Source organism: Phalacrocorax carbo, chromosome 19, assembly GCF_963921805.1.
Source record: "Phalacrocorax carbo chromosome 19, bPhaCar2.1, whole genome shotgun sequence".
NCBI lineage: Eukaryota > Metazoa > Chordata > Aves > Suliformes > Phalacrocoracidae > Phalacrocorax > Phalacrocorax carbo.
The window spans coordinates 1,936,888-1,960,636 of NC_087531.1; the positions used below are offsets into that span (position 1 = coordinate 1,936,888).

General features: G+C 49.7%; 1 protein-coding gene across 1 annotated transcript; it reads right to left on the minus strand.

Moving 5' to 3' along the window:
- Positions 1 to 2,294: 2,294 nt before the first annotated feature.
- On the minus strand, positions 2,295 to 22,925 carry SLC25A42 (solute carrier family 25 member 42). Its single transcript, XM_064469376.1, has 9 exons — positions 22,776 to 22,925; positions 13,729 to 13,851; positions 12,494 to 12,605; positions 10,102 to 10,127; positions 9,087 to 9,253; positions 8,318 to 8,434; positions 7,673 to 7,824; positions 6,954 to 7,275; positions 2,295 to 6,667 (listed from the first exon to the last, which is right to left on the minus strand). Exons 2-9 carry the CDS (start codon positions 13,810 to 13,812, stop codon positions 6,559 to 6,561), a joined length of 1,089 nt encoding a protein of 362 aa, XP_064325446.1. The 5' UTR covers positions 13,813 to 13,851; positions 22,776 to 22,925; the 3' UTR covers positions 2,295 to 6,558.
- Positions 22,926 to 23,749: the final 824 nt, after the last annotated feature.

Here is a 23,749-nt window from a genome sequence, read left to right on the forward strand (position 1 = left end):
TTTGCCGTGCTGAAAGCTGGGGCTTTGTTTGCGCTTTGTGGCCCTGAAGCCCCTCGAGCGGGGCTGGGGGTCCTGCGGTGCGAGGGCAGCTGCCTCCGGGCAGGCGGGCGAGCAGCAAAGCCCCCGTACGTGGTATTGCAGCACTGGGAAGAGGCTGAGCACTTGCCCAGACCCTGCAGCCGTCCCCGCCACGCTCCAGGAGGGGACCTCACGTTCACCCCGGCACAGCCCAGCTCGGTGCCTGTTCTTGGCCCTTCCTCCCCTCGGCACTGGGATCGCACCCGGGCTGATGAGGCACTGCTCAGCCCAGGGAGGGGGACGGGGTCCACGGTCCCTTGTCCATCTCAGCCAAGCTCTTCCCCACTGCATGGTGGGTGCTGGTCCAGCTGCATGAAAAAGGATTAGTAGGTCTGGGCTGCTCAGAGAAAGGGAGAGGCTCTGATCCTATTTGATAGCCTTGTAATGGTCTTAATTCCCTCTTGCTAAGGGCTGAGATGAGAAGGCAGCCCTTTGCCCTGTGTTAAAGGGCTATTCTGGACAGCCCTCCTCTGCCTGGTTCCCAAGTGCCCAGGCTGCAGAAGCAGTAAAAGCCCTTTTGCAAAAAAAAAAAAATTATGGGTAAATTCCTCTTTAGCAAAGAGCTGGGGAAACCAGAGCCCAGCGCGGCACCATTAACCAGCACAGGGCCAGGAGGAATTTGGCTCCAGCAGCACCGTCACCGGGATGTGGGTGGAAAGGTGCAAGGAAGAAGCAATTCCCCCAGGGCCAGGGTGCAGAGGGACTTGTTCCAGCCTACTCTGTCCCATTAAAAGCTAGTCCGACTGCCTTGATGGCTCATTTATCTAATTTTCCTTAAGCATGTGGAGCAAGCAGCCGGGGGGCTGAGCTGGCAGGGAAGCCTTCGCAGCAGGAGGACGGTTGCTAGGGCCTGGGGTTGTGCTGCATTCAGACATGCAGACAGTTCCTCCCCTGAGATCTGCCCAGACGTGACCCTCTCAGGCGGGGACAATGACTGATAGACTAGCCAAGAGCAGGAGACAGATCCACAGGCACTGAAATTGGGCCACATCAAATAAAATGAAGGAGCCCCCCCATCTTCCTCTCCCCAGAATTATTTTTACTCTTTGTAGCTTTGCTTTACACGGGGTACGGGCGCTGCGAAGGGCCACGCTCGGGCTCTCAGCAGAGAGGGGAGCAGCTGGGGCCGAGGGGTTGCGTTGCTGCAGAGGCTCCGCTGGCACCAGGGTTGAGGCTGGCACCAGGAGGCCCTGCAGTGACCCGCATCTGGCCTCGCAGCGCCCCTGCTCGCCGGGTGCACGCCTACCTGCAGCTCCCGCTGAGCCAAACTTGGCAAGACACCACGGTCTGGGGAGAGGGCTTGGACTGCAGCAGCTCCCGGAGGTCTTCCTTCACGCCCTGGCAGGGAGGGAAGCGGAGAGGGCTGCCTTCCCACCCCACTTCCATCCAAAATGAGATCCCCTTGCATCCTGCAGAGCGGTGCCTGCTTGGAGCAGAGGGAAGTTTCCAATCGCAGCTCCCTCCGTGGCTGGCAGCCCCAAACCAAGCCGAATGGATGCTCCCCTGCGCACAGGGAGCCAAAGGTGGGGATGCTACCCTCGGCTGGCAGGGCGCGGAGGCAGCCGCTCCAGGGGAGGTAGATGGGGACCCTTCTCCAGCTCTGCCATGGGCTTCCCGCAAGGTTTAGCGCAAGTCTCAGCCTCTGGGTCTCAGTTTCCCTTGGGGTACAACCAGGACATGGGCTGTGTCTGTCCTCGCTGCCGAGACCTTCCTACCTTGCAAGGAAGGTAGCGAAGGGAGGACGCGGGGAAGATGGCGAAGCACCACAACGGCGCATCCACGCTAAACCTGAAACGCAGCTGCAAGCACTGAAAGCCCCAAGAGCTGAGCAGGGCTGAGCAGCAGCCGGGGGGGGGGGGGACGGGACCCCCAACTTCGGGCCATGCCTAAGCCGACAGTGCCACCTGCTGCCATTGCACACCCGTCCCCGTCCCACACTGCGGCGCTGGGGAGGGGGACAGCACCCGCCAGCTCTGGATCCAGCTCCAGAGGGGCTTTCCTTCCTTCTCCCACCTTCCACGGGAGGGACTGTGGAGGGAGGGCCACGCACAGGAGACCTGCGTGGTTGGGGGCACAGTCAGCCCAAGAGGTACCCCCAGCCACAGTCCCCCCCCCCAGACACCCGCACATTTATCCTTCGATAAACGCACCCAGATGTGCCAGACCCCTCTTCTCTGATGAGCAACGTGTAATAGGAGACACCCTCAGAGAGCCTGCGAAGTCAATTATATTTTTTATTAAATATACATCCTCTCTTGGCACAAATCTTAAAATATATAAACATTATGTAACAAAGTATCTTCACTGCAATAAAATAGAACTCCAGATCCAAGAAAAGCAGTCAAAATTGACACACACGCATACACGCACACATCGATGGTGAGGACACGTCTTGACGAAAGGCATTTAACAGTGTTTGTGCTAACATATGCATAGACCACAAAGGCAGCGAACAGCGCTGGGAAACCCCGCATCACACGGCTTTAAGGGGCAGATGGGGGTAGCAGGAGGAATCAGCCCCTACAATAATAAAAAAAAAAACCAAAAAAGGGGTGTTTTGTAGGAAGGCCACCTCCTCCTCTGGCCCAGTCCAGGTAGGGAAGGTCCAGAAGATGCCCAAGTACCCAGTCAGGCACTGGGGAAATGCCCTGGGATTTATCCCACTGCATTTCCTCCTCCTCCTCCTGCCCACCCAGGACTGGCACCAGACTCGCTCAGGGTTGCCACAGTGCTTCTGCTCAAAGTTTCCTTTCATGCCTCATCTGCTTTTGTGTTAAAGACACCAGAGGTGAAGACAACAGTGCTCGAGTCCTCCTACATGGAAGGCCGTAAAAAGTTAACCGAATTACCACTGCTTTTCCACAGAAGCTGCGAAACCGCTTTTGGGGAGCTTCCACAGAGTACCAATGCTACACCACACTACCCACCCCATGGCTTTCATTGATTTCATGCCTCAGGAGGCCACGATTCCTCTCCTGATCCTTCCACCACAGTCCTGCCAACCACCAGCCGGCTCTTCGGCAGCTCTGTCTTCCCAGGGAACTAGTAGAGGGCTGCACGGGGCATGCAGGGCAAAGGGGTTTGCAAGAAGCCAGCTCAGATCCCACCTCTCACACACTGGAGCTCCCTAAGGGACCCTCCGAGGCTCCCCGAGCTCCCTACCCAGCAAGCAGCCACTTCTACAGGGCACAGCGGGCATCACGTGGCGGTACCGAAAGAGGAAACGATGAGAAGCAGCAGCGTTTCGCAGCTTGTGAAGGAAAGGCTGGACAAGTAGTTGAAGAACCTTGCAAGAAAACCACGTGCCCCACCATCTAGCGCCTTTAACTTCGTGGCCCCGCACGCGAGCACCCTCGCCTGCGCGTGGGAAGCCGAGTTGGGCTGTTTGGGCATCGCTATCAAAGCTGCAATTTTGTCATTTTGCATGCGTTTCATTGGATCCGATTTTCTTGAAGTGCTAGTGCGGGACTAAAGGTGCAGAAGCAGGAAGGGAGAGTAGACACGAGAAAAAAAAAGAGTAGAAATTAATGTTTGGTGGTAACGCATTAAAGAACAAGGAGAAACACGACTGGAAAATAAAAGCAAGAAATTTGGGAAGAATAAAGTGACAAAAAAAAAAATACGGGGAATTTGGGGTAGTAAAGAAGTTCTAAAGAAAAGAAGGACTAGAGAACATTCCTGTTCGACTTGCCTCCTTTCTCACAGCTAAAGGCAACGGACCTTCTTGGCCAGCACACAGGCACCCTCCCTGTCCAAATCAGCGTGCCCCAAACTCCTCGGGCACTCACTCCAGGCAGCAGAGAGATCTGGAACGTGTCTTAATACATGCAAGGATTAAAGGAAGGGAAGAGAACACACTGTTTCTCCTTTTCTACATTCAAATCGGAGAAAAAAAAAAAAAAAGCTATTTAAAACAACCCCAAGCAGTAACACACAGTTGCTCTGAACACTTTTGCCCAAGAAACAAAAGCACCAAAACCATTCCAGACTGAATTCGAAGGTCTGCCCTTGAACACTCAGCCTGCAAAACTTGGAAAAACGTGTTTGGCTAAAATTCCATTGAATTCAAATCAGGTGCAGCTGCTAATTAAGGAACAACTTATCTGAGCCCAGCGCTTCCAAGTCTGGCTGCGCTTCAGGTCTTGTTTCTCAGCTCAGAGTCGCCAGGCTCTGGCCGAGCTGCCTGCCCCGCGTTTCAGCTGCAAGGCGGGTGCTGCCCGGGCCGCCCAAGCGCCGCCTCCGCCGCACGCTTCCCCGTTCACTCAATACACTCGCTGCGCTCCTGGCGAGGCAGAAGGTACCGTGTGCGGGTCTGCCCTCCCACTCAGTCCCAAACAAGAGGCTAGTCATCCAGTGTAAATCCCTTCTCAGTCAGGACCCAGGAGGAATTAAGCCACCTCCGTTACCATAGGGGTTCAGTGAGGCTCAACATCTCATAAGACAAGGTCTGCTGCGCTTGCCTCCGAGATGACCTACCGTATTGTGGAGCAAAGGAGCCCGCCCTAACTTGGGTGCCGCAGCTCAGCTTCCTCTCGGCTTCATATAGTACCCGTCGGCTGTGCAGAAAGGACTGAGCTTCCAACTGGCAGCCTCCAAGCCGAGAGAGACCCTGGCATGGATTGTGCACACAGTCAGACACGCATGTACGCGCCGTCAGCTGCCGACACACCTAGGTGCTGGTCTGTACCTCGCTTCTGTGGTAGGATGCGACTGCCTTAGTATTTCCTCACTGGGCCAGACAAGATAAAGACAAGAGCACGAGTAATTGGCTTCTCCATTGGAGAAAAGAAATCAGAGCTCTTGCAAAGGACTGAACAGAGTTTTACCCAAACGAAGAGAACAGCTTATCATCTTCCATTAGCAATGGGAGCTAAAAATATACAGAAGTCATGGCTATCGTCTCTAAAGACTCTTAGAACACCACCACCTAACGTTTCTTTAGCTACAAGGTAAATCAGTGACTGCAGTCAAGTTTCACAACAAAAATCATCATTTGTGGGCTCGGAGGCAGAAATTACTGAGGTTAATACCCCGCCCATCCACAACCATTAAAGCATGATTGATCCCACGTGTTCTGGGAACAACATGCACGTTAATACTTCGGTCTGCTGGCGCTCTGCCAGTCCACAAAATGGAAGCGTAGGTGCTCAATTCCTAGGGAAATATTTGGCATTAGAAGCAAGTTATGCTCCAAGAACAAGTGCAAAGACAAAAGAAAGGAGAAAGCTATTTCTACCGGTTGTGCAATTACCTCCATTCCCATTAATAAAGCAATGACACAAGGCTCAAACTACAACGGCTAAAATACATACACCAGAAAAGGACAGCTTTTAAACTTATTTTTCTTTTATACATTACCGACTATATCAGCTGGAAAAGGATTTTTAATCTTGGTTTACGTAATCTGATTCTCAGAGAAGTCTAAAGTTTGCTCTGACCTCTCTTGCACTCCAAATTTAATATAGGAATGGAACATAAAACAAAACCACCCCCAAATCTCCATTTCCTTGAAGACTGTTTGAAATAGAAACACCGAAAGGTACTTTACCATTCATTTTCAAATTGCAATTGGAAATGATTGGCACTGTATGTAATTTCTGAAGGGTCAATACCGGCTGTGGAGCCCGTTCTCCCAAGGACCCAGTTGGTCCAGAGGAACTCTAGGAATAAAAGCAAGCTGGCTTAGGTGTGGAGTAATGAACGGAGGTGACAGAACCTACACAGCAGGCACCAAAAGACAACAAGGTTGTTCAGAAGCAGGGCCAGCAGCTTGAGTCAGCTACCAGGCTGCATTCACCAGACGCGAAGAGCCTTTCGGGACAGCCAGGCCTGCATCACACGCGCGTCTTTTGGAGATGTTTGTTCTTGCATCGTGCGTAAAGCAGCAACGGTAATACTGAAGGATAAAACTGCTTCAATTTTAAGCTTGTAACACTTCCTTTTCCTGCGCATTGACAGTTCAGCCTGCCAAATCCCTTGCAAAACACTGCCTTCAGGACCACGACAACACGGAAGGGTTTGGGTAGCCCGAAAGCACTACTGCAGTTCCACTCAATCCAGTTTGTGAATCCAGGCTCAGTCCCAACTCAGCAACACTGACAACGAACATGAGAATTTGATTTACAAAACCGCTCAGAGCTTTCCTCCCCTGCTGTCTGCAATCTTTGGTAATCTCAGAGGGACACTGCAAGCAAGGGCTTTTATGCAACAAAACCCATAAATGAGAAGAACATTTGAAAGAGGGCGGCGTTTCCAGCCAGAGCTCGCATTCAACTTCCAGAACAAAAGTGGTGACCTGGACCTGTTAAATCCTGCTGCATCCTGTTTTACGGAGACCAATGCCTACACATTGGAGGAATCTGGAATTCCCTACAGACTAACTGGAATATTGCACTTGGCAGACTGCCTCCAGCTAACACATGTTCAGTGACTACAAACCGCCTACCAGGAGCAGCAGCCACACTTCCCAGACTCAGGGGTTCACTCCAACAGCACCGAGTCCTCTCTTTCATCATCCACCGCTTCATCTGCCCACAGAGACCAGGTGAGGAGCCAGCAGCAGCACGGGTTTGTTTGAGAGGCTCCGCTCCTGGTATCGAAGAGTAAAACAGAAGGGTGAGGCAGCTACTTTAGAGGACTCAGTTCTGCAGAGCTGTAAGAAGAATTTTGTTTAGGGAAGAGTTAGTTTCAGGTCGAGGTTTCCAAATAACTCCGAGGCTCATTAAAAAGAAAAAAAAAAAATCCAACAACAACAGAAAAACCAACCAACCAAACAAGTTTTCAGCTGCATGTACAAAGTGAGGGAACACTAGCATTGCTCTTTCGACACGTGTTGTACTTTTCCCCAGCGAGGGACGTGGGGATTACGCTACTACCTTTCAATATTAGTGCTGTGCTGTAATTTACGGAGAAGGATCTGCGTCAGGTCAAAGGTTGTGAAGCTTATTCCCACTGCAATTGGACCTTTGACCCAGTTCATGCTGAGTCCTTTGTACAAGCCGCGGATTAGTCCCTCTTCTCTTATAATCTCCTGCATGGTGAGAAGGATGGAACTGTACGTGTGTCCCATAACCCCCGCCGTCTGCATTCGTCGGCGAACCACGTCCAGGGGGTAAGAAGCCGACTGGCCAATCAAGCCTGCACAGGCACCAAACAAAAGCCGCTCCGGAGGGGACGGCTGCGATTTCCCACTGTGATCTGGGAAAGAGAAAGTAGCAGAGTGTAGAAAGCTTCTTGAACAAACACATGATTAAGGTCAAGTGGGCTGAGAGCCAAAGAGAGTTCTGAGCGCCAGAGCTCCCGAGATTTTGTTCCCAACTTGGTTGTTAGCTGACTCGGTATGCATCCGAGTCCTTCTGCACCCAGGGCTTGCACCTTCTTGTTCCTCTGCAAGACAAAGATACTGCTTTTCTGCAGCCTGCCTTCTTCATAGTCTGGAACTGGAGAGATGAGGGCACAAGGCATCCTCCACGAGCACAGGACTGTGCAATTGGCTTCAGGGCCAGGAAAAGGCCTCGTACCACTGAATTCAAACATCTCAAATTGGCCAAAAGCCTACACCACGTCATTTGAAAGCAAACCGAGTTGCCTTTACCTGCATGTAGTTTCTTGAACGTCTCGTAGGTGAAGAAGCTAAGCCCAGCATACGGAATCACTCCAAGGATGGTCGGTGTAAATCCCCTATACAACGTCTTCAATCCTTCCTCTCGGGATATCCGGATGAAGACATGAACAATATTGCTGTACCTAGCATGTGGACACAGGAAAAGCAAATCTGTGCTGGTTAGTGACTGCACACACAAGAAATATTTCCAACAGGACTTTCTGAAGGATCAGCAATTAATTAATTTGGCTCTGAGCTCATCAAACAGCTCAGAAGGGATTTCAGAAGCCTGTCTGCCAACGGAGAAGCCAGTCACTAGCTCTCCTATAGCCCTATCACAACGTGCTGTCTTGTCTGTTAGATCTCTTCCAGAGGCATCGTGCCAGCTGGCCTCCTAAAGAACCAACACACAGGTTTTACTAGTGAAGTCTTTCGGTATCGATCTCCTTCCAGCCCCTGGACTAACCAGGACTCTGGTCATTTAATCAGTGCTCAGACCCCAGCAGTAAGAGGTTTATTACACCAAAGGCTCCGAGCAAGAAGTGACCCAGAAAACGGGAATAAAGTCATCTGACCTTAAAAGAAAAGTTCTGCATTTGTTCGTGGTGCTTGTACTTGCTTTCGTTAGGCACTTACATCTCCTTCGGCGTGACAGCCATTCGAGCACGGACCATATCCAGGGGGTAGGTTAACATGGCAGCCGTTGTGCCTGCCAGAGAGCCAGCAATGAATCGAGGAAAGGGTGTCAGCGCTCTAAAGTAAGGTGAGAGAAGAGACCAAATAGATCACCTGGAGATGGAAATAGTATGTGGCTTTTGAGGATGGCTCTACTCTATCAGCTACTGAATCCCTGCCCCGCCTGGGTACTGAAGAGAGTTGGGGGGGGGTTGAAGCAGCTGTGGTTTGCCACAGCCATTCATGACATAGGCTTAGAAAAGTATCTGCTGAGGACAGCAAGCCTGACTTGGGGTGTTTCATACGCTACATGCGCAAGAGCAAGAGGCTCAGGCCACGTGTGTGGCTCGGATAACAGTGCAAGGCTGGATATTGTTGCTTCTCCTGCAGAGAAAAGCTCTTTGTTTTGCCTGCCCGTTCTCAGCACAGGGAAGTGCTAACTCAATGTCTAGGCCACTTCTTGCTCATGCCTCTATAAGATGGGGGTCTTCTTCTTACAAAGATCTCCCCTGTGCAAGACTTTCTGGTCTTCTGCCCAGCCCTTTGCTTAGTGCCCTCACGCACCCCCTGTTCTGCGAAGCCATCACGAGAGGGGCCGGCACAGCTCTGCACCAACAGAGCCTTCAACTCAGCAGGCCTGCACAGAGAAACGCACTCCCTCCCTATGATATACGGTCCCACAGGCTGCTCCATCCTCCTCTGCAAGGACCAAAGCCACGCTGCATCTTACTTTCCCTGGAAGCCGTAGTAACTCCCCAGGAGCTGCTTGTACTCTTCGTGCGCGCAGAACTGGATGGCAGCGTAAGGGATCACACGGACCATGGTGGCTGAGTTCCCCCGCCAGAGACTCCAGAAGCCTTCGTTGAGGTAGGTGCGATAAATCAGCCTGTAGGCCTCCTGCAGGCGAGGGAGCAAAGGTCAGACGGGGAGATCATGATAAGAGGGAGTCCAAACAATAGAGGGGGAAAAGGTGACCCGACAGCTTAACCTCTCCAAATCCTCCTTCCCACCCCAGCCACAGTAAGCTGATATCAGCTGTTCACGCTCGCAACCCTGACTCTGGAATAAGACAACTAAAATGTCTTCTCTGGGGAGACTGAATCAGACACATTAGAGCGAAAAAGAACTGGAGTCAGGAAGACAGAGTTTTACATTCAAAACACCTTCACTTTCCCTCGGAGGGCAAGGCACAGAGCTGGGCTGCTGTTTGCAAAAACCATTCCTCAACCCAAATTAATCTTCTTAGCATAAGACAGAAACATTTGGGTTACACATATTAGCACACCACACGTGGAACAGCCGTAACGCACATGCAACAAAACACTCGGCAAGCCATGAGAGCGATCAGCCCCCAAAATTCAAACTCCTTATATACTCTGAAACAACTCCGGTGGTGGTTGGGGGAAAGAAAGCAGCCACTAAAGGAGAAGGCCTAACAAAACAAAGCCCTGAGCGATGCCACAACATTTCATGTCATGTCACAGGTAGAACCCGGAGCATCAACGAGGACTGAGGCCCCTCTGCGCCAGGCACTGGACAAAACCAAGAACATGAAAGGGCACCGTCCTAGGGAACATTATAAACACGACTGTTTCCAGCCTTTCCCTCTAGGCTCCTTCACTATGAGTGCTGCTAATAAAACCAAGCGAGAAAGTTAAATAAATACAAACAAAAGATGCTGTTAGGGCTATTACTACCATTAATCAAACATTTCAGGTCAACAGGAGACAGACACATCACCTCACCTTGGCAGAAAATCTTTTCGAAGACACTAAAAAGAAAAAATGAGCATTAGGTCTTGCAATACATTGAGATGGATCAAATAAACCATACAGGCATTTTATCTCAGGGATAAAAATAGAAGCAAATGAATTAATGCAAGAGAAAAATAGAGATTCTTTATAATAAACAAAGACATTCACTGGTAAGTGCTCCCAAACTCTCTTTAGCACATAAGTTCATTTTTCCAGCTACTGTTATGAAAACGCTCAGTTTCTGTCACATTTCTTACGTTAAAGCACCAAAAATAAATGAATAAATAAAAAATTAAAAAAAAAAAACAAAAAACAAAAACCTGCACCGACCGCTTATTTTAGTAGAGCATTTCCATGCACAGGTTCCAGCCCAATGCCAGAATCCAGCAAAGAACGGGTCTGTTTAGTGAGGCTCCACGCAAGAATGGTTTCATCCTAGCGGAACTCAAATGAACACTCAGTTTCTCTTCTTGCATCCATTCAAACTGACAGCATCTCTTTAACTATGTAATACACAAGGCATTTGGAAGCAAGATTTATTTGGCATACAGCAGCTCTGTTTTGTAACGTTCCTACAGCAGGAAGGAAACCCAGGCTAAAACGCGAACAGCAACGCTAATGAAACATGGTTCCAATTAAGTGTCTGCTGCAGTTTCTTTCAAACTCCTTCGAGACTTGTAACCTCTCAAGTGTATCAAACAATCGCATGCAAATACATTTTCACCACGCTGCTCCTTTATGCAATTCAACACTTGTTGGTTTGGTTTTTTTTTTTAAGAAACAAAACCACCTCGATAACCAATTGCAGCCGGCTCTGCAATGGAAAAGAGCTCTTCTCCCTCTCCCACAGGAAAATTCTTCAGTCTCTAGTTCAAGGCTTAACCTTCCTAGCTCGTATGACCCAAAGATGCTTTTCCTCTTCACAGACAGGGAAGAGGTCCCAAAGTAAAAACCTTTAGGAGAGCAAGAGACTAAGAAATCCATGAGATACAAACAAATTAGTCAGAACAGGCAATTTTAAATCACATCCTTTGCAGCGAGTTTAATGGGCCAAACCAAACAGGTCTTTTTCTAAACGTAGGCTTGAACAAATTAGACGTGATTTATACGGACAGCTGTTGACTCACTCCAGTTCTGCCGTTTCCATCTCACCTCTGATCCTGACATTTCTAACCTTAGGTGAACTACAGCGTTTGTTCTGGCGCGAAAGCACAGCGCGCACTCGCTGCTGCACGAGCATCTGGTCACAGATGCGAGCCCAGCCTGCAGCCAGCCCAGGCTTTAGCTCCCTGCAGCCTGAACTCCCCGATCTATATCCCCGCTATTGCAGACCTCAGCCCCTGGTATGTTGAGAATGAAAATCATGTCAAATGAAAGTCAATTCAAAATTAAATCTCATCCAGGGATTAGATTAAAGCTACCCAGTTCATTTAATCGGGGATGTCAACCAGATTTAAAATTCTTGGCCTCACCAAATGCCTGCTCTATTAACTGTCTGCGCCCCTCCCTTTGGGACAATTAGTGCAGCTGACGGTTCCTGCACTGAAACAGGGGAACCGACCAGAGCCCATGATGGGGCTGAATCCCAAATCCCACTAAACACGTGACAGTTTTCTATTCCAATTAGATGAATTTCATTTTCAGTTACACACTTTACGGGTTGCAAAAAGGGCTTTGTAATACAAAGCTAGGTACGTCGGCTTTGATGCCTCTTGCAGTACTTTTCATCATGAATTTTAACTCGAAGCAAACCAATTCAGCTGCAATGCAATGCAACTCGGAGTACAAAAGACTGCATGCATTTGAGCGGGCACAGCCTGGCATCCAACCTTTAGCAAGAAACTCAAACAGCTCAGTTACCTCCCTCCAGTGTCGCCACATCTTATATCGCTCCGTTCCCCTCCCCACCTTATTTCTCCAAGCTGAACAGACACGGAACTCCAGAGAGTTACCAATCCTCCCCTCAAACACTGCCTTTACAGAGGCTATTTACTCTGTGCTCCAAAACTCTTCCGTATGTGACAGAACACACACGGCCCAGCCAACATTTGGGAGCCACAGGCATCGCCTCTAACCAGCAATACGTGCATCTGCGTTACACTGAAATAGCCAAGCTCTGGCTGACTACCACAAGACTTGGATCCAAGAGTACGGGCCAGATGCGCAGCTGATTGACACCTGCGATAATCCTACCATGAGTCAAACAATAGGTTTTTAGACTCAATTCATTGATGTCACTATTCCGTCCGCATCCCGCCAGGTCTCTGCGGCCTGAAGGAGGGCAAAGCACTGGGGAACAAGCTGGCTGAGCAGATCAGAGAAGCTGGTTTGGATTCTGCTAACAATAAAGCAATAGCATTTTGTGAAAGCCGATGGGACTCACCTTGAAACATGATTTTTGTCCTATCCAGTGGAGCTACTGCAGTTTTAGCGACAGCGCCAGCCAATGCACCAGACATCAGGGAGTTGAGTACTTTCTTCTTCTCCCGGTTATCCTGGAACAAAGCATTGTTCAGTACGACACAGTCAGTCCTAAGCAAAAGTTGTAATATTTTACCTTTGCGGCAGCGTTTACCCTCTCTCGAGGACTTGGGTCAGAATTCTCTTCAAAATTTCAAGCACAGTAAATTCCTGCTCCGATCGTGAAGAACAAGGTTAGACTTGTCTGCCAAGATGCAAAGTTCCAAGGTCTGCCACCTCTTACATGCACTGTTTTCTCTCTGTTAAGATTCCTGACAGCTAAGCCACTACCTCCTCATGATTTAGCCACGTACAGAAGGTAAGTTTCTTTCTTGCCCATCCAGTAACACGCACGCCCTATCTCCACATGTTCCCAAGATAAAACAAGACAGGTTTCCTACTATGATAAAACTGAATGGGAATGTTTTTGTTATTGACATTCCTGCCACAGCTCATATTTATAAAGCAGCTATCTTCTCATAACACATGGGCAGAAAGCAAGTAAACGACTTGAAATCTAACACTGAAGGTTATGGACTGAAAGTCAAGTCAAGACAAGGCTTAAGAATGTTAACTTTTGATATGCTTTATGTTTTCATGGAGAAAAAGAGTTAACATTTTTCTATTTTCCAGAATTTTTCACAGCTAAAGTGTTAATGTTCATTACCAAAATACATGGGTCAGTCCAATTTTCCATTTCAGTCTTTGCCTGTCTGGTGCTAAACATGAGAGTAGCCATGCAAAGGCAGCACTGCGCGAACCTGAGCCTGAGTTTTGGTCTAAATCAGACCAAGGTTCAGCGTCTCTTCCATTGTTTCTAGCAGGAGTCTAGTAATAGCAGCAAGAGCAGGGAAACTAAGACCTATGGCTCTCTTCCCAGCCCTGCCACTGAAGACATAACAAGACGTAACCTTGAAGGTGAAACACAGCCCTGCCTGCCCATCAGCTGTGAGCGATGTCCAGCCTCTTCCCAGAGGACTGGAACTGCTGGGCTGTCCTCTGATAAAGCCAGAGTTACGCATTACGTGGCTTGCGTGTACACCGCGACTCTTTCAGGACTCCGCAGCTCAAATCCCATTGAGATGCTTCCTTTGGAGAGCAGCCACGCAGCTCTTCTCTCAAACCCACCGCATATACCCAACAATCTCCTGCTCTTACCTCTGATGGAAGATGGGTTGATGTAATCGGCTCCGCATCCTGCCGTTTGAAATCCACTTGACCTTCTCTCACACCATTACCCATACCAGTTGCACTTACGAGTGGGCAGAAGAGCTACGGCTCCTAAATTGAAAACAAGAACAAAGCAAGAGTTAGCGTCAAAAGTAGGAGCTACGCAGGTAATAAAAATCCCGTACAAGGACAAGAGCGACCTACTCCCAGGGCCACTTTCCGCAGGAAAACCCCCATCCCAAGCTGAGCGTTTCCAGGATCTCAGCGCCATTTCCTTCCTTTAAGGTGTAAGTGTGTATGTGTGTGTGTGGGTATTTTGGTGCTATGCAAAAACTGTGGCAATCATATTCACTCTTTTCAGCCCACAAGAAACCCAGCTACAACATCAAAATATCCATGGTTTCTAAGACAGAAGAATCGGACCCTGCTCTGTCCTCTTCCATCGCTTACGGTAAGGAATTCTGGTTGCTGCTCGGTCTGACGGCTGAGTGTTTAGATACTGGAGAGGGCACACAGAAATTTAAAACCCAGCCCTGGAAAATGGAAAAAATAGTCACAGCAGTAAGTCCCAAAAGCCTGCCCTAAGCAATAGGAGGTTATTTTAGGAAAGATCCAATGCCTCACACGTGCCAGAAAGGCTATTTTGATGACGCTCGCGATTTGACTGCAAGCAGCACAGCAGTGATTTCAGAAGTCCCTTTCTTCACAGTCGCAGCGCACACGTGCTTGTAGCCGGTGGATCGGTGCAGTTTGCACAGATGTTTCTGGCTGTGATACAAGCTCTCATTTGCCTCACGAAAGGCAAGGTCAGTCTAACCTCAGCGCGGAGTATAAATGGAGAAATAATGCTTCAAATAGAAGCTATCGCTTTAGCATCGGACTTTCTAATATTTCTGCTTTTTATGATGCGGGTTTTTTTCATCCTTAAATAAGCAGGAACGGGAGAGCTGAAGTTTGAAGAACTTGAGTTAGCGCAGAAAGGCGGCCTCTCCGAGTTCTGAACCTATTCACAAATGGGATGTGCAACCACAAAGATCAGTTTTCTAAGCAACAAGCCTGCTCAAACAGCCACATTCCCATTTCGTTAGCTTCTTTTCAAGGAACGTGGTATTTGGAAACCTGAATTCCTACATCGCTCCCCAGTTCCACCACAGCCCTCTCACATGTCCTCCAGCAAGTTACTTCACCTCTTCCCCGCTCTGATGCCTGGGAAACCTCAGGCACAACAGCTTGCTTGCTTGGAAAGGCTGTCTTAAGGCTTCCCCCCCCACCTTTTTTTTAACAATCTCTAGATATTATATGCTTGTCAGCACCTTTCATACTTGCTGACCTATTTTTTCCCCCACATCGCTCTCATAAATTAGTGCCAGACTTCACTTCCAAAACCCCTCGGTTGCAGCAGAGATATTAACGCAAAGCCAGAGGCGGATCAGCTTTGTCTGTATTCGTGCATGACCGATTTGGGATGATGAAGCTACGCGTGACCCCAGCACTCAGTCCAAGGGAGGACAAACACACCTGGCTTTCTTTAATGCCAGGCACCACTTACTAGAGCTTTAGGAAGACACGTATCAATGTGTTTACAACTCCTGAGGGTGTTTTTGGAAAGAGGACATGGCAGGGTGTTGCTCAGAGAGTAAAACCTCAACATTTTAATGAAAGATAAACATCTGATTGTCCAAAGCACGACCTAAACAGCACCAACGTTTGCACTTGGAAAGTTCTACCACGGAAGCCTGGTCACATCAGTCCACGTGAACAAAAACTCCCGTACAGATCAAGAGCAAAGATGATTCATAACACCACGGAGCAGAGCATTTCATTACATTATTTTGAAGAACACAGACTGTTGATTATTTCTAATTACTCTCTGTAACTGCTTCCCTTCTTTTTATCTCACGTACCTGGAAAACGTATTGTAAAACAACATCTTTCAGTAAAAGCAGGAAAGAATTCACAGGTAGAGACGTTATCCCCAGCTATCTCCAATAAAGAAATGTAGGTCACAGTATCAGATTTATCTCTACCAAAAATAAGCCCACAAAAATAGAAATCATGCTAAAGAGCTTAGAAATGCAATATGCTACTTTATTTTAAAACATGATTTTGAAAGATGATTGAGAAAGAGATGACTAAAAGGAAATTTTAAATACTAAACTGATGTTATTAAGCCTGGACTTATTTCAGAACATGCACATGCATAAAGATGATACCCATTTACTCAACAATATTCTCTCTGATCCTACTCAGAGATGGTCTTTTTTTATTATTTTTAGTGCCCAGTGCCCTGGTCTTACAAACACCTGCCTTTAGGCTCAATTTTACATATTAAAACTGCCCACATGCTCTACATAAATATAGGCCCTAAACTTGCAGGGGCTTAAGTGTAAAAATAGCATTTATTATTTTTATTCACATCTGCTCTCTGCAAAGCAACGCAGATTTATTTTCTTTTGGAGTTGGGCCGGATTCTGCCATCGGTGAGTTATTAACTGAATTCTGGCTGTTCTGACCAATAATGCATACAGCAGCCACTGGTAACAAAGCTTTGCTTTAAAGTTTCGGTGTGAATTTGTAGCGCCAGGCCATTAGAAGCCAGACATTATTTTGCATATGCAGCAATCTGACTCGCTCATGAAGTAATCCGCTGAAACCCAGCGTGGAGCAGCTGGATATTTTCTAAATCCTTGTATTTCGTATAGCCCCGTACACAGTCATTACTTATGTTTACAAAGTCACAAGAAGCGAGAAAAAAATAGCTGCGGATTAGATTTTTTTTTTTTTTTTGGTAACACGCTTCTGTGTTATTTATGTTGTAGTTACACGGGTCCTTGTCACACATCTGGATCCAGGCTCCTCGTCACACATCTGGATCCAGGCTCCTCGTTACTACACACTGTAGAGCGAACCACTTCCCTAAGGGAATATATAATCAGAAAGCAGAACTGCTGGCGAAGGCGAGTTCAAAAGTTAAAGAGGTTTAATGAGTAACACACACCGTGCTTTTACAACAAAATTCACGATAGTTTATTGAAAGTACAAAGCGCTCACTCTGGCATCCAGTTTCAGCTCCATCTGTACTGCAGCCACGCTAATTCACAGTCACTGATTAAAGCTTATTTACCAAGCTGCGAAGCAGGGAAGCTCAGGCCCTTCGTTTCTGGCAGTGGCGTCTTAGACAAACTGCTGAACCCGGCTGCAACGGTCTGCTTTGTGACGGTCCTCCGAGCCCCGGGACTCCTTCTAGGGATCCTGCCCGTGTTCTAGCAATTGCAGAAACATCTGTGCGCGAAAACAAGTTTCGTTCCCTGCATACCAGGAGATGCACGGAATATGCTCTGCACATTAAAAAGTAGAGCATTGTTAGTGTCTCCTTTCCATTCTCCCAGCTCTCTCTAGCGGCACTTAATGAATACCTGAGCAAGTTCAATCAAGCTGTCAAATTGACTCTCTGACAAGTCAGACATTCTGCTTTTCTTGGTGGTGATTTTGATTAAAAGGACAGGCGAGACAGAATCAAGTTATTCAGATGATAAAAGCAACCTACTAGGAAGGATGTCTTACAGGCAGGTGCCAGTTCATTGCCCAAAGCAGGGGTGGGGGTGCAGAGAAAAAAACAGCTCTAGCTGTCCAAGCCACTTGTGAATCCAGTCATGAGGCTGTATTTCAGCTATTTCATTCGAACGTGTTTTAAATTACACGGAGAGATAATTAGTTCCTCAGCAGAAAAGCCAACGAGTTTCAGAGACCAGCATCACAACTAAGAAATAAGCACAAATTCTCCAGTTCGGGTGCATACAATTAAAAATCACACTGCTAACGTAGAGGCTTGCAGGTTATTATACAGTTCCATATTTCAGAATTAAATCTTATTTAAACGTTTGACTTCACACCGTTACAGCACGACCTGCCCAAAATTCCTCCTTTATGTATTTTATCAGCCTCGCACATGCTTTCCCCTGGCAGATCGACCCCAGCAGCTCCCAGGAGCAGCAGGAGGGACGAAGGAGAACAACTGGGGTTTGCACAGAACTCACAGCTGATGGAGGCAGAAATCACGGTGCCCATCCTCTCCAAGCTTCACCGTCGTCCTAACCGCTCCCATTCTGCCAACACCCAGGCAGACTCAAACCGACCTGTTCATAATAAAATACCTTAACTACAAAAGCAGACCCAGTCATTACGGTTTTCACGTTACTATATAGTCAGAAATCAGGAGAAGCCCGGGCATCCAGCCCAGAGACTGGCTCACAACGTGTCATTTACCAAAAAACAAGTTTGTCTGATCTTCTCCAGCGGAATTTAGACCTGTCACAAAATCCCAAGATTTCTGAAAGAATGCCATCCATCCGTCTATACTGCAAAGCAAACAGTCAGCACCATCAGCTATCTGAATCCAACAGCAGCTATTTGCAAAGAAATGTTTGCTTTTACCTCGAACAATCCCACTAGTAATTATAAAAGTAGTTTAGAGCCCTGGACATGGGAGTGTCCTGACAGACAGGTAATGGCAGAGCCACGTAGTTTCAGCAGGGAAGAGCTGCTATGGCTCGATGCCCACAGAATACACCGCGCTCATAAGGCAGGCGGAAGAAACGTAGTCCTGCTATCCACTTCTCTCTCATCGTCAGCAGAGCCAAGGCCGGGTAACTGCTTCTGAGGAGACAACATAAGGTGCACTCAGGAGCTTAGCACACTTTTGTGTTCAGTAACTGGGAGCTGCGTACAGCACCCCCATACTTACGGCTCGCAGACGTTCGTTACACAAACTTTGATGAAGTCACAGTTCACCTCTGGGGCAGAATTTCAAGTTCATTCGGGTAAAGTCACTCGAACGCTCCATTCAGCCGTGCCAGCTCCCCTCATTACTCACCAGCTACCCAGTTCCTAATTCTTGGTTTAGTTTTTTTTTTTTTTACTATGTCATTAACATCACTAATGAAAGCGTATAATTAAATTAGGAAAAAAGAAAACCAAGACAGCTCCTACAGAAATTTTCACACATAATCCCAGGCAAGCTGAAGTTAAACAGTACCCAGGGAAGTTGCTCAATTAGGTTTCCTTCAATTGTTACTGTTAAACTGAGCAATTGAGCCTGACAGAGGAGGAGATGTGGTTAAGAGCTGAGATTACTACGGCCCTAAATTCACCCTTGCAGCCAAAGCATCGCAGGAAATCACAGAAAAAAGGGCTGAAACACTCGGAACAGGGGGATGAACCATAGTCAGATGGCCCCTTGAGGTCCATCTTTGCCTTCCAGTTTGATTAAGCCATTAAAAATCAAAGCCAGATATGCCCTGCAGACTCAACTCCCCTCAGTCACATTCACCTTTCAGTTGCATACCAATCCGATCCCAAAACATTAGCCGTGAATAGCCCATTGCATTTCTTCCTTTGAAGGTCTGTACAGAAACTGTTAGCGTGATTTTAAAGAATCATTGGCTAAAAGACTCACTAAATTAGAATATCTGGAAGAGTTTAATTTTTTCTACATGCTTTCTTAGCTCCAAAGCTCCTCCTGCCTCCCTCAGCCAGATACAACTCAAGCCTGCCAATAAAATTGAGGGTGAGGATACAAATTCTTTGCGTGGCTTCAGATTATCTGACTTCAATTAAGCTAGTTGCAGAACACTGAGAAACGGTTAAATATAAATCTCTGCGAGCAAAGCCAGCTGTATTATTCAGAGGAGTCCAGGAGACTCATGTTTTGAACTAAGCTTGGAAGGAAGGCATGAGCCACAGAACAGAGAAAATCTTGGCAAGAAAAAACAGTGCTTCATTCTTCAGCTGCTGAAGACTGACTGTTGCTGGGAACACCTCAACTATACTTTCCACAGCCAAAAACTGAAGACCTGTTCTTATCTTCGAGGCAGATAACGGCTTCAGCTGGGGGAGGACAGAGCACTTAACCAAGGGGACTGAATCACAGGGGCCCTCTGCAGAAGCCCCTCCACGTGTCAGACAGCAACCACCTTCCTGCAGAAACAAAGGCAGAAAAACAACCAAAACCAACGACCGCACAAATCCCCCAGCATCCTCCCAGAAATTACTTCTGAAAGGTAATGTCATAAAGAAATAACAACATTATGTGTGACCTCCGGCAGGTCCACGCAAACCCAAGCTTTCCCATCAGCGGTCCGTAGATATGCTCACCTGATCGTCACCACGGGCACATAAGAGGTCCCAAAGTGACCGATCCCAGCACAGACTAAATTGCGGAATTCAAACTGAGATTATTTGGAATACAAGCAACCCCCAGCCAATACATGAGCAACCTTTGCCAGGAACTATTTCAACACAGTAATGGATAATTACAATCTCTGCCCTAAAACCCCAGTAGTTTAAATTGCCTATAAAAAAAAAAAAAAAAAAGGAAAATAAAGAACTAAAATCTTCCATCGACAAGCAGAATGCCCCACCAGTGTGCCAAGCAGGTGGCATTTCCTAGCAGCAACGCTTTCCATGTTGACTGTACGGAGACACGCTAGAGCGCGCGTTACCCACCCTGCTCTCTTGTACTTGCTCTAAATGGTACAAAGACTAAAGCCAAGTTTAGCATCAGCCCTGCTTAGCCAAAGCGTTGCCGATTTCGATTGAGTACCTTACGGTACCTGGGGCCCAGCAGCGCTGACACACGGCGCAGACCTTCACCGTTAACTGCACAACAGCAAGGAGTAGCAGATTTAAAGCACAACTAGAGAGCAAAGAACTCCTCCAACACTCATTTATTTTGTGACCTGGAGTAAGCTGCTTGCACTTCTGTTCACCTTGCCATACAACGCAGAAAGCAACCTCCTTTGTAAGGCAGCTATACCAGGAGTACTTACAGATCACCCAGAAAACAGAGAACAGCACTGCAGAGCCAAGTACCGGTATCAGTTTCACATAAGGACGGTACAAACCCGAAAATGTCTTCCTACCTTTAGCAGCAAAGTTACTAGAAGAGGATTATTCCTGGTTCCTGAGCTTTTTTCTAACAGCAAACCTGTCTGACCTGTACCAAGCCCGTCTGCTTCACCAAGTAACCACACACTCAAGGCCGCCTCGGTGCGCACCTTATTTTGCTCTTGAAGCCAGGTTTAGCACCCCAGGTATGCCCAAAACATGCACTTGCGTAAATCACTCTGCTGGCTACAGTTGCAGGTCAAGCAACAAGAAGCGACTGCAGCTCCTGACTCATGCTGCTGCGTTATCAAGAGCTAAAATTCCCCTGCCTGAAGCAATCATCAGGGTCAGAGAGTTCTTGCTGAAATCCAACATCAAGGACAGTCCCGGTCCCCCCCTACACCGTGACTCTCCTCAAGACCGACGTTCAGAGGTCCTGAACACTGATTTTGACTTGCAGCGGGAAAGAAAAATAAGTGTTGAGTATGCACAGCTCTAGAAGGATGCAAAGGTGCTCAGAGTTACAGAGAATCCAGCCCTGGTGTTTCAGACACCCAGTCTCACAACTGTTTTTAAATACATTCACCCACAGGTTGCTGGTACAATTATACCAACCCTCTGGTACCTTTATTACAGTGTCTCTCTTTCGTCAGCTGTTTTCCAACACCCACAGACATCTCTTCTGTTCCTTTACACATGCACCCTTCTCCCAAACTAGAGCCATATAAAAAGCAGAATGTTTTCAAAACACTTTAAATTCATCAAACCACAGAAAAACATCGGAGGAGCACACAACCTCCGGAAAAAGCTTTGCACTTAACGTGACCATAAAGCGCAAGAACTCAACACAAAAAAGAGCCAAGTGACAGCAGACTCCAAACCCACCCTACACGGTTTGCTAAATTAACAGCCAACTGGAAAAACCCAGTCAACAAACGCAAACGGCATCTTCAACCCCTCCGAACTTCAGGGGAGCGCAGGTTTACGGTCAACACAGCAACTGCAGCACCAAGCGCTGCGCCTGCGGTTCAGCGAGTTACACGTTTGCATGCCGCCCCGAAGGTGGAACGGTGTTTATTAACCCTGAGTGACCACTTCCAGCATTTTCCATGTGCCTTTTCACGTTACAGTTTAAACCCAATCCAAGCCGCTTCTTCCATTTCCACACTTGAAGGCGAAGCAGGAAAGTCACCCCTGCTCTGCAACTTTTTGCTTACGCTGAAGCGGGATAGAAGCAGAAGACGTCGAGAGATGCGCATTTAGTATCTTCCACGCCCTCAGCAGAGAAACTCACGCTTGCCTTATTGGCGGGTTCACATCAACTTAAAAGACAAAACAAAAACCACATCTCATGTCTGGAGACACGCGCTCCTCTGAGCCCAGCTTTGATTGAAAGGCTCTGAAGGGAAGAGGAGCCTCATGTGCCGTGTCTGTGTCACACAGGCAGCTGCCTCGCACCTGAGAAGCGGGACGGGCTGGCGGGGGGTGGGCAGGAGGCGGACGAGGTGAGGGGCGAGATGGGCCGACAAGGTGACAGGGCAGGCAGGTGGGCAGGCAGGGGCCAGGACAGGCAGGCAGGGAGGGCAAGGGACCGGGCGGGCGGGCAGGGTGGGCAGCGAGGAGGGCAGGCAGGGGACCGGGAATGCAGGCAGGCACCGGGAGGGCAGGCCGGGCAGGCGGGGCCGTGAAGGCAGGCAGGGGACCCGGGCAGGCGGGGGACCGGGCATGGGCCGGGCAGGCAGGGCGAGCCGGGGGCGGGCCGTGCCTCCGCCGCGGTGCCGCAGCTCGGCGGGGTGACCACGGCGGAGGCCAGCGCCGCTCTCCCGCAGCGCGGGGCCGGCTCCCGGCGCGGCTCCAGCCCCGCTCCCCCGCAACTCCCGGGCAGAAGGCGGCGGCGGAGGCGACAGCCCGGCCGGAGAAGCCCGAGCCCCGCCGGGCCGGGCCGGCGGGGGAGGCGGGGGCGAAGGGAGGGTGACCCCGCGGGAGGCCGCGGCAATGTCACCCGGCCCCGCACGCCGCGACACAGCGCGGGACCGCCCGGCCGTCAGGAGCGAGGCCGCGGCGACGGGCGCCCGGGGACCGTGCAGGGGTTGGGGGGGGAAGGGGGCCGCGGGGGGCCGCGGAGGGGCGCGGGGCCGCCCCACACTCACCAGCTCCGCTCCGCGATCGCCACCGCCTCAGCCGCCGTCTGCCCACGGCCGCCAGGCCTCCCCCTCCCTCCCCTGCGCCCGCGGGAGGCGGGGCCAGCCCTGACGGCCCACCAATGGCCGCGGTAGGGGCAGTACGGCGGCCGGGGAGTGGCTGCACGGCGGAAGACGGGCGGTGACGGCAGCCAACCGGTGCCGGGAAGGGGCGGGCTGAGAGGGGGTGGGCCGGAGGGAGGCGGGGTGCGCCCGGCCGGAGCACGCAGATCCCGCGCAGATCCCGCGCAGGGCCCAGCTCAGCCCCCAGGCTCTGCCCGCTCCACCTGCGCGCAGTGCTCCGCCCCCCCCGGCGCCTGTCCGGCACGGCTGCGCGCCCCGTCCGGCCCCCGCGTCCCCCAAAGGCGGCTGCGCCCGGCCCCCGCGTCCCACACAGCATCGCGGGGTGCCTGGCCCCGGCGGCGTGCCCCAGGGGGGCATGCAGCGCCTGGCTGGTGCAGCCTGGAAGGCGGCACGCCCATGCGTGGCTGGCAGGTCCTGCAGGGCAGCATGCCGTGCCTGGCTCGCAGCTGCAACCCAGCAGGGCTTTGCCCATTCCCCGTGTCCCAGTCAGGGGTTAACCCCAACGCTGTAGCTACAAGAAGCTCAGCATTCCACCTACACATGTTTAAAGTGGAAGGAAAATAAACCCAAGCCTTCCTGCCACTGTAGAGGAACTCCACGTTTGATTCTCTCACAGCACCATGTTATGCCTCGGTGCTGCTTCTCACCCATCCCAGACCCACCAGCGAGGCAAAGCCCGAGAGAGCTAGGCTGCAAACGTGCTCCCCAGAGCACTCAGGCGCTCCCTCCAACACAGGGCACCCACAGGACTTGGGACCTCGGGGTTTCTTCATCAACTCTGCCACAAAGGAGCGGGGTACCTCCACCAGAGGATGCCAGCTGGGAGGTCAGAGCCGTGCGCAGACCCAAGTGTTTCACAC